The sequence below is a fragment of the Sinocyclocheilus rhinocerous genome, unplaced genomic scaffold (assembly GCF_001515625.1).
Source record: "Sinocyclocheilus rhinocerous isolate Xijiao unplaced genomic scaffold, SAMN03320098_v1.1 scaffold1777, whole genome shotgun sequence".
NCBI lineage: Eukaryota > Metazoa > Chordata > Actinopteri > Cypriniformes > Cyprinidae > Sinocyclocheilus > Sinocyclocheilus rhinocerous.
This window is the reverse complement of record NW_015658999.1, coordinates 20102-30626: the sequence shown is the minus strand read 5'-3', so window position 1 is coordinate 30626 and position 10525 is coordinate 20102. Positions and strand designations below refer to the sequence as shown.

The 10525-nt window shown below is 38.1% G+C and overlaps 2 protein-coding genes across 2 annotated transcripts; both read left to right on the top strand.

The window, feature by feature from the left end:
- The first annotated feature begins 3757 nt into the window (after positions 1-3757).
- On the top strand, positions 3758-5257 carry LOC107723116 (uncharacterized). The gene has a single exon (XM_016531630.1). It carries the CDS (start codon positions 3758-3760, stop codon positions 5066-5068), a length of 1311 nt encoding a protein of 436 aa, XP_016387116.1. The 3' UTR covers positions 5069-5257.
- Positions 5258-6385: 1128 nt separating this feature from the next.
- LOC107723115 (uncharacterized) lies at positions 6386-8503 on the top strand. The gene is made up of 2 exons (XM_016531629.1): positions 6386-6572; positions 7116-8503. The coding sequence occupies exons 1-2, from the start codon at positions 6386-6388 to the stop codon at positions 8312-8314; spliced, it is 1386 nt and encodes a 461-aa protein (XP_016387115.1). The 3' UTR covers positions 8315-8503.
- The last annotated feature ends 2022 nt before the right edge of the window (positions 8504-10525 follow it).

The following is a 10525-nucleotide window of genomic DNA, read 5'->3' as shown; positions in this document are numbered from 1 at the left end:
TTATCGAAAGTAAAAGTTGACTATGCCACCTCCTAATAAAGGCAGGAGGAGCCTCCACCAATCACAATACTCTATTACAAAGTATCAAAATATCACAATTTTATTGTCCTAGCATGGACCATCAAAGATTAAACCACCAAATAAAACATCTGTGTTGGTGTTTTAATAAAATCCATAAAAGTAGGAACTTGCTCTTCTCAAGATTGCAAGAAGGGTCGGGCCTGCTCTCATGCACTGCCATCTGTAAGGGACAGAAAAAGGAAAAAAATAAAGCCCACAGCATGCACCCCAAACTCAAAAAACAACCTTTATTCACCACTGCAGTGCCAACCATCTGATACACACCACACAGCTCGTGCCACACCACCTGGATCACCTACACCAGAGGTGTCAATGCAGAGTCAGCACTGTACAAAACCACACAGCACACTGTAACAAACAAGAGGGGAGCAATACAACACAGATAACAAAAGACAAATAACACAAACAATATTTAATAATCAAATGAAATCAAATATCTAATAAAATAAAAATATATATAACACACCCACAAAATAAAACTTAAATACACAAGAAACAATGAGTGGTCTGCCCTTTAGTGAAAGTACACTGCAGTAAACCACAGTTACCAAATCTTGGTGCTCAATCCCCAAACTAAACTCTGAATACAGAAGGATTACGGTTATTCTGCGCTCATACACAGCGATCAGCCCATATGAGGTACCGCAACAGTAAATACTTGTCTGCCCCAATTCCCCCACAGTGAGTGGAAACACCGTCAATAAATCACCCTGTGTGGAAAGGTCTAAGAGGGAAAAATAGGCTGCACATTGAGCACAACTTAAGTAACAAAGTAAACTCATCATACATTGACGTGACCGCTATTTATGCCTTCTTAGTCATTTGACTAGCTACTTATACCTGATGCTTATTACAAGCTATCCCCCTCCCACAATTATTTTCAAGAATTATGAATGTTTGAGGTGGTTATTAATGATTATTAATGCCTATTCCGTCTAACCTGAACAAAATTTGAAAGTGAAGGACCCTTTAGATACTTGGAAACTTTCCATTCATTAAAGGTTATAGTGGAAGATTCTTTGGTTTATTAAAATGTTCTTCTTAAACAAGTGTTACCGCAGTTACCAAAAATTATACCCCTGTTTTGGAACATTTGTTTTTAGAAGTGTTTTTTTTCTCTCATTTTCTCAATTTTTTTTTAAATAAATAAATAAATAAAACAAAAAAAGTTGTATCAAATGTACTTTTCAATAGACCTTAATACATGACAAAAAGAATGGGTGTTACATCACCAATTTTCCCTGAAAGCATAGCATATCAATTACAAAAACCACATTATCGATCATAAGAGAGCATATAGCCTAGTGTCTTAAGGAATCAAACCTGAGAGCGAAGTCTTTATGTATCTTTAAAGTATCTGTACATTTCGAATAAAACCGCATTACCTCGTACTTTAAAATACCCTCAACGATTAAGTAATATAAATTATTAGTCATTGACGGAGAGACCAAACACTCTCTCAAAAACCTAACGTACTGTAACTTAAATGTGAGAAAATAAAGATCGCTGGAAGTGTTCGCACCTGGCACAGCTTCAATTATGCCACTGACGGGCTGCACTGTCCCTCCTGTAAGCAAAGCTGTGCACATCTCATTCCGCACTGTCAGACCGGTCTCATGAAAATGCGTATAAATAGTACGCCAAATAAAAACGAAAGCTCGTGGACGTGGTATTGTTACGCAAAAATGGACTTTGGCGTGTATATGATACGCATGTGTTTGGCATGCATATAATACGCAGTTTTCGCGTGCATATGATACGCATCTACCCCACAACCCTAATCCTACCCATCGCGTAGCATATACACGCCAAAGTCCGTTTTTGCGTATCAATACCACGAGTTTTCGTTTTTATTTGGCGTACTATTTATACGCACTTTCATGAGATCGGGTTGCAGCCGGGTTGGTCAGACTGAGGCACTACACCGTTCAGCACTCAGACTCATTTACAGGAAGCTACACTTGGACTCCAGCCGTATCTAAGAGAATAAAGTAACGTGTTAAAAGTGACACGCTGTTAAAGGTATTGTTTGCAGATATTACTATTTTAAACTTATTTAACGACGTATTTCATTGCATTGAGCGAATTTTGCCGAAAAGCTTTAATGTTCATTGTGGATATGGTACTTTTCAATCAGGAAGGAAATGCAGGGCTGATACATCAAATGATAGTGTCACAGATTCAAGGAGGCATAAAGATTCGTCTGCGTCACTTCAGATTACTACAAGTGTCCAGTTGCGTGTGTATCTTTAACACGGAAACGGGTTTTGTTTTTCCATCTTACCGAATTTTGCGTGTTAAATCTCTGTACGGAATACTTCATACATGACAACGTTATTTATATCGTGAGTAAAGGTACTACTATTACTATTTTATCTATTTTCCTGTTTTCATGTGGGAGTAATGATCAGCAACAGGGATGATTGAGGAAGGATTTTAACTTCGTTCAGTCTTGCAAAAAAAAAAAAATATTAAGGATGAAACTAACGTTTATATTAATGTTTAATCATGTTGAACACGATTATAAAAAAGTTAGATATATAATGACAAATGAGGTCTTGTTAGATCTTTTAACTGAGAAATATTTTTAAAATCTACTTTAAAATGTATTCATTTTGGTTTCATGCATTAAAGTTAATAGGTTTAATTAAAATAATATATATAAAAATGATTGACTCAAATATGTGACGTAACCATCAACTAAAAAGTAGGCCTATAGGCTAAATAGCCTACTTCATCTGCAAATGAGAGTAAACCATTATTATTTACTAATATTTATATTTTTAGATTTTTAAGATTTTATTACGTGAAAGTGAAAGTGAAGTGACATGTGGCCAAGTATGGTGACCCATATTTGGAATCTGTGCTCTGTATTTAACCCATCCAAGCGCGCACACACACACACACACAGTAGTGAACACACACCCGAGGCAGTGGGCAGCCATGTGCTGCGGCACCCGGGGAGCAGTTGGGGGTTCGGTGCCTTGCTCAAGGGTCTCACCTCAGTGGTGGTATTGAGGGTGGAAGAGAGCGCTGGTTATTCACTCCCCCCACCAACAATTCCTGCCCTCTAATTTTAACAGTGTGTGGAGATGCTGGGGAGCATCTCTTCTCTTCATCTCTTTAAGGCTCTTCTATCTGACCAGAACAAAACTTGCCTTTTTATGAAAAGATCAAAATATGTGATACTGTGGTATTTAAATGATCTTGACAAATAGCCATGATGAGCATCTAAAGGGGTATTTTGTGCTTCATGTTTTTCTGTCCACATGACAGCAAAATAGCTTCCTGGTTACATAAATAACTTGATTTGATGGACATTTTTTTTCTCCAGATAATAATTAATTCAAACATAATTTAATTAACATTTAATTATTTATTTTTTTGTTACAAATAAAACCTGTAAAAAAAAAAAACTGTCCAAACTCGGTCCTGGAGGGCCACTGTCCTGCAGAGTTTAGCTCCAACCCCAATTAAACCAACCTGCACCAGCTAATCAATGTCTTACTAGGCATACTACAAACTTGCAGGCAGGTGTGTTGAGGTCAAGTTCGAGTTAAACTCTACAGGATAGTGGCCCTCCTGGACCAAGTTTGGACACCCCTGGCTTTATAATTTAAGTATTTTTGATTGTTTTGACATTTCTTTGCTTTACTTCACAGGAACTAAAGCACAAATGGAAAAAGACACATTTAAGGTGCTGCTTTCACTATTTATTGTCACTATTATTGGCCTGCTAGTTTTTGTGAACATGGACAGTCATACATACATACAAGCTCCTCCAGCAATAAAAGCTCCTCTATCAAATAATACATTCAAAATCCCAAAGGCTTTATATTCAATAATGCCCATCAAAGACTCAGAGCATTTCATGGTGTCTGCGTTTATCGATCACAGACTTGATGGGGTCATTCGAGTCATCAGCATAATCAGCAGAAACCATCTTCAGCCACTTTACTGTGTTTACTGCAGCACTGAACAAGTCTGCAAAACTGTTTACACAGATGTCCAGATACACAGTGACCATTTTAGCTTCCCGTATGGTGCCTCAGATGTGATTTGTAAAGGTAAACACATGCAAGATGCAACTCATGTCCTCATAACAACTGACAAGATAGATTCAGCCAACCTCAAAATGGAATATCTGCCAATAAAAAATAAGGTTGTACAAGAGACTTTCAAGTTTAACTTCACTGTGTGCATCTCCAACCTTTTTGGTGACTACAACAATGTACTGCAGTTTGCTCAATCAATGGAGATGTACAAGCTTCTGGGTGTACAGCATGTGGTCATCTATAAAACTAGTTGTGGACCAGACTTGGAAAAGCTCTTAAAACATTATGAAACCGAGGGGATGCTGGAGATCGTTCCATGGCCTATCGACCAGTTTCTAAACCCATCATCAGGTTGGAACATCAAGATTCACAAGGGTGACATCCATTATTATGGTCAGTTGGTAACACTCAACGAGTGCATTTACAGGCACATGTACCAATCCAAATATGTTCTCCTGAATGACATTGATGAAATCATCATGCCTTACAAACACGCCAATTTACCATCTCTAATGGAGGACCTCCAGTCTGCTCAACCCAATATAGGGGTGTTCCTCATAGAGAACCACATATTCCCTAAAACACAGTTTGAGGAGAGTGGTAAGTTCAAACGAGCAGAATGGAATAATATTCCTGGTGTTAATATCATGGAGCACATTTACAGAGAACCTGATCGAAAGAACATTTACAATCCCACAAAGATGATTGTCAACCCAAGGAAGGTGCAGCAAACTTCAGTACATTCATCTTTGAAAAACACTGGAGGCAGTTTCCTTGTACCGTTTAATGTATGTAGGATTGTACATGTGAGAGTCCCACTGCAGGGGCATCTTACCAAAGAGCAACTCTTTGTAGACAAAAGAGTCTGGGACTTTGAGCAAGAACTGATACAGAACGTTGACCAGACTTTAAAACGTTCTGGTCTCCTGTAGGTTTCCAGTTGACATGTTTGTATAGTATCAATGTAAATATGCAAATATAACCAAAGCTGTACTTAAATTTTATATTTCCAAAACTACATTGAAAATTACATTTTCACTTAATAAAAACAGTCATAAAAATATGAATGTTGTTGCCACCAGCCCAACACAAGAGTGCTAGTCAGGTATGTTGAACTGACAAATAACATGCTATTTTTGAAAATAATAATAATAATAATAATAATAATAAACTGGTAACTAAGATGTCAAAGCATGGGTATTTGTCAAATGATGGTAAGCCAATATTTCATGCATCAATTACAGTATTTTGTGAAAATTAGTATTACAAAAATATGCCTTGCTATACTGTAAGGATCTGATGAAAGAAAATACTCTCAATATACATCTAATTAAATAATTTAATCAATTTTGTAATTCAATTGTTTAGTCTTTCTGTGTGGTTTAAGGCAGTGCTTAATTTGTAAATGAAATATTGCCGGATCCAAATCAGCAGTTAAAAGGTGCCGTGACCGACACTGACAATACAACTTCAGTTTTACCGGAACATTCAATGACGTCTCTAAACGGTGATGACACAACTATAAGAGCATTGTTCACAAGTTTCTGCATGGACCTAACTATACAGCCTAGGTTTTCAAACCCTGGGTCAAAAATGGGTCGCCAGGATGATTTAAGGCAAATATATGTAAGTTACATTAAAAATAACAAAATCTGTTTCCATAAAAATAAAACACAATCATAATCTAAATAGAAAAGGTATAAATATGCGAAATATATCTGACAAATAATTAACAGATGTAAAACAGATGTGAGGCGCGGCGATCCGCAAACAAGTTCACGGAAAGGAAACCGAGATGACAGAACGCGCATCCTTTTTGTTTGCTTAATTACAAAAACTCAAATGTTCTTTTTATTGCGAGTGTGCAAAAATAAAAGTAAACATTTACATTTACATTTAGTCATTTAGCAGACGCTTTTATCCAAAGCGACTTACAAATGAGGAGAATCTGCTTGATGGAGGCTGGATATAAAATACTAGGAGTCAAGTTTGCTCTTTGTGGGCTCTTCTGGAGGATTCCAGGAGAGCTCAAGCTCCTGGACAGCCTTAGTCATGATCCTGACAAGCTCCCCTTGGAGGTCTGGGGGTCCCTCACTGTTAGGACGATCCCGCTCCGACTCCGCCCAGTCCTCCTTCTCCGATGCCGAGATGGACATTGAGTCCTAATCACCTTTCTGGCCGAAGGCAACGAAGTCCACGACGGGTGGAGGGGGGCGGAAACAGTGATCTGAAAAGGTGACTGGGGATCGATGTTATTGCGGAGGGCAGTGCCTTCGCGCCGAGTCGTCGCTCTCACCTCTGGGTGGGTGAAGGGGGCCCATCAGTGGCTCGCTGGCGGCAGTGAGCCTCACCCCGAAAAGGCCACGAGCCATATTCCGGTGAGTTCTCAGCACACGCGCCCGCAGGTCCGCACAATGTGCGCAGTTGGACAGGCAGGCAATGCAGTGATCCTGTTTGTCTGGCGGGTCAATAGGTCCTGCACAGATACTGCAGTAGGATGTCATCTTCATTCTCGATGCATAAGCCAACGTGAAGGAGAAGATTCTGACGTAATTGTCGCATGCACTGCATTTTATACTGCCTCTCGAGCTCGTCAGTATTTGCATGCGATTTGCATACTTCACGACAATTGGCCAGTTAATTGGACTGGCGTGAGCCAATAGGACTTCAGGAAATGTGGAAGGAGATAAGTTCCCAAAGCGGATGCTCTGCAATGTCAAGAGAAAGCTCGAAAGGGAACATGTCCCCTCCCGGTCACCGTAGGTTTACACATTTCTGACATCCATCTTTATTTTACTCTACAGGCACTAAAGGGCAGATGGATAAACTCACATTTAAAATGTTTGCTCTAGCATGTTTCTCTATTATTTCAACTGATTTTGGCATACAAGAGTAGTTATCCTCTTTACCAATATATGATTGCTTCCTATAATACACAAAAAATTCCAGACGCTTTAAATTCGACATTGTCCATCAAAGACTCAGAGCATGCTTTCTATAATACATGCAGAATCACAGAGGCTTTAAATTCAATTACGCCCATCAAAGACTCAGAGCATTTCATGGTGTCTGCGTTTATCGATCACAGACTTGATGGGGTCATTCGAGTCATCAGCATAATCAGCAGAAACCATCTTCAGCCACTTTACTGTGTTTACTGCAGCACTGAACAAGTCTGCAAAACTGTTTACACAGATGTCCAGATACACAGTGACCATTTTAGCTTCCCGTATGGTGCCTCAGATGTGATTTGTAAAGGTAAACACATGCAAGATGCAACTCATGTCCTCATAACAACTGACAAGATAGATTCAGCCAACCTCAAAATGGAATATCTGCCAATAAAAAATAAGGTTGTACAAGAGACTTTCAAGTTTAACTTCACTGTGTGCATCTCCAACCTTTTTGGTGACTACAACAATGTACTGCAGTTTGCTCAATCAATGGAGATGTACAAGCTTCTGGGTGTACAGCATGTGGTCATCTATAAAACTAGTTGTGGACCAGACTTGGAAAAGCTCTTAAAACATTATGAAACCGAGGGGATGCTGGAGATCGTTCCATGGCCTATCGACCAGTTTCTAAACCCATCATCAGGTTGGAACATCAAGATTCACAAGGGTGACATCCATTATTATGGTCAGTTGGTAACACTCAACGAGTGCATTTACAGGCACATGTACCAATCCAAATATGTTCTCCTGAATGACATTGATGAAATCATCATGCCTTACAAACACGCCAGTTTACCATCTCTAATGGAGGACCTCCAGTCTGCTCAACCCAATATAGGGGTGTTCCTCATAGAGAACCACATATTCCCTAAAACACAGTTTGAGGAGAGTGGTAAGTTCAAACGAGCAGAATGGAATAATATTCCTGGTGTTAATATCATGGAGCACATTTACAGAGAACCTGATCGAAAGAACATTTACAATCCCACAAAGATGATTGTCAACCCAAGGAAGGTGCAGCAAACTTCAGTACATTCATCTTTGAAAAACACTGGAGGCAGTTTCCTTGTACCGTTTAATGTATGTAGGATTGTACATGTGAGAGTCCCACTGCAGGGGCATCTTACCAAAGAGCAACTCTTTGTAGACAAAAGAGTCTGGGACTTTGAGCAAGAACTGATACAGAACGTTGACCAGACTTTAAAACGTTCTGGTCTCCTGTAGGTTTCCAGTTGACATGTTTGTATAGTATCAATGTAAATATGCAAATATAACCAAAGCTGTACTTAAATTTTATATTTCCAAAACTACATTGAAAATTACATTTTCACTTAATAAAAACAGTCATAAAAATATGAATGTTGTTGCCACCAGCCCAACACAAGAGTGCTAGTCAGGTATGTTGAACTGACAAATAACATGCTATTTTTGAAAATAATAATAATAATAATAATAATAATAAACTGGTAACTAAGATGTCAAAGCATGGGTATTTGTCAAATGATGGTAAGCCAATATTTCATGCATCAATTACAGTATTTTGTGAAAATTAGTATTACAAAAATATGCCTTGCTATACTGTAAGGATCTGATGAAAGAAAATACTCTCAATATACATCTAATTAAATAATTTAATCAATTTTGTAATTCAATTGTTTAGTCTTTCTGTGTGGTTTAAGGCAGTGCTTAATTTGTAAATGAAACATTGTCGGATCCAAATCAGCAGTTAAAAGGCGCTGTGACCGACACTGACGACACGACTTCAGTTTCCCGGAACATTCAGTGACGTCACTAAACGGTGATGACGCAGCTATAAGAGCATGGTTCACGAGTTTCTGCATGCACCTGACTATTAACTATACAGCCTAGCTTTTCAAGCCCTGGGTCAAACATGGGTCGCCAGGATGATTGAAGGCAAGTGTATGCAAGTTGCATTATAAATAACAAAATTTGTTTCCATAAAAATAAAATACAATCATAATCTATATAGAAAAGGTATAAATATGCGAAATATATCTGACATAAATAATTAACAGATATAAAACAGATGTGAGGCGCGGCGATCCGCAAACAAGTTCACGGAAAGGAAACCGAGATGACAGAACGCGCATCCTTTTTGTTTGCTTAATTACAAAAACTCAAATGTTCTTTTTATTGCGAGTGTGCAAAAATAAAAGTAAACATTTACATTTACATTTAGTCATTTAGCAGACGCTTTTATCCAAAGCGACTTACAAATGAGGAAAATAGAAGCAATCAAAACCAACAAAAGAGCAATGATACGCAAGTGCTATAACAAGTCTCAGCTTAAGGTAATAGTATACGTAGCAAGTTTTTTATTATTATATAGGCCTAATAAATAAAAAGAAAACAGATAGAATAGAAAAAGAATAGAGCACGCTAGTGTTAGAGGCCTTTTTTGCTTTGGTTAATTGTATAATAAATATCTCAGCTTAAGGTAATAGTATACGTAGCAAGTTTTTTATTATTATATAGGCCTAATAAATAAAAAGAAAACAGATAGAATAGAAAAAGAATAGAGCACGCTAGTGTTAGAGGCCTTTTTTGCTTTGGTTAATTGTATAATAAATAAAAAGAAAAGAAATAGAATACAAAAAGAATAGAGAAGCTAGTGTTCGTTTTTATTATTATTTATTTTTTTTTTTTAACACTTTGCGGGTTGTCTTAATCTTATCTGTAGGACCAAAAATTTAGTATTTAATGTTGTTTGATCGCGCCGGCGCCTGGCGCGCACACACACACACCACATATTATAGCAATTCAACCGTGCCATCGCAGTCTGTTCATTATCAATAAAATACAGTCAGCCAAATATATCAATTTAAAGAGTCCGTAGTAGCCTATAACCGGTCTACAGCTGCTATTATGCTAAGCGCATTTTTGCGCATGTGAAGAGGATGATTTTTTTCCATGGATATGCGAACGCGCATGAAGCCTACACTGTAAAAAAATCCAACTTACATTTTGTATTACAAACTCAGTTTTTAAAGTTTATTCAACTATTTAACATTAAAGGGGTCATATGATGCGATTTCAATTTTTCCTTTCTCTTTGGAGTGTTACAAGCTCTTGGTGCATAAAGAAGATCTGTAAAGTTGCAAAGACTAAAGTCTCAAATCCAAAGAGATATTCTTTATAAAAGTTCAGTCAGCCACACCTACCTAAAATATCTACCTCACTATGTGGGAAGATATGCATAACGCCGCCCAAATGTTCACAAAGAAAGAAGGCGTAACTTTTATCCTCGCTGTAGTATTGTTGTTGCCGCCGCCATGTCGTGAAGAGCTGTGTGTTTCGTTGTGAAAGCGAAACTACTTTGTTTGGTCTTCCAAAAGAGGACGATATCCGCTCCGACATGCCTAGAGCTGATCCGTGCTGGTCGCTGAGAAAATAAATCAACTTCGCGCTGTGGAT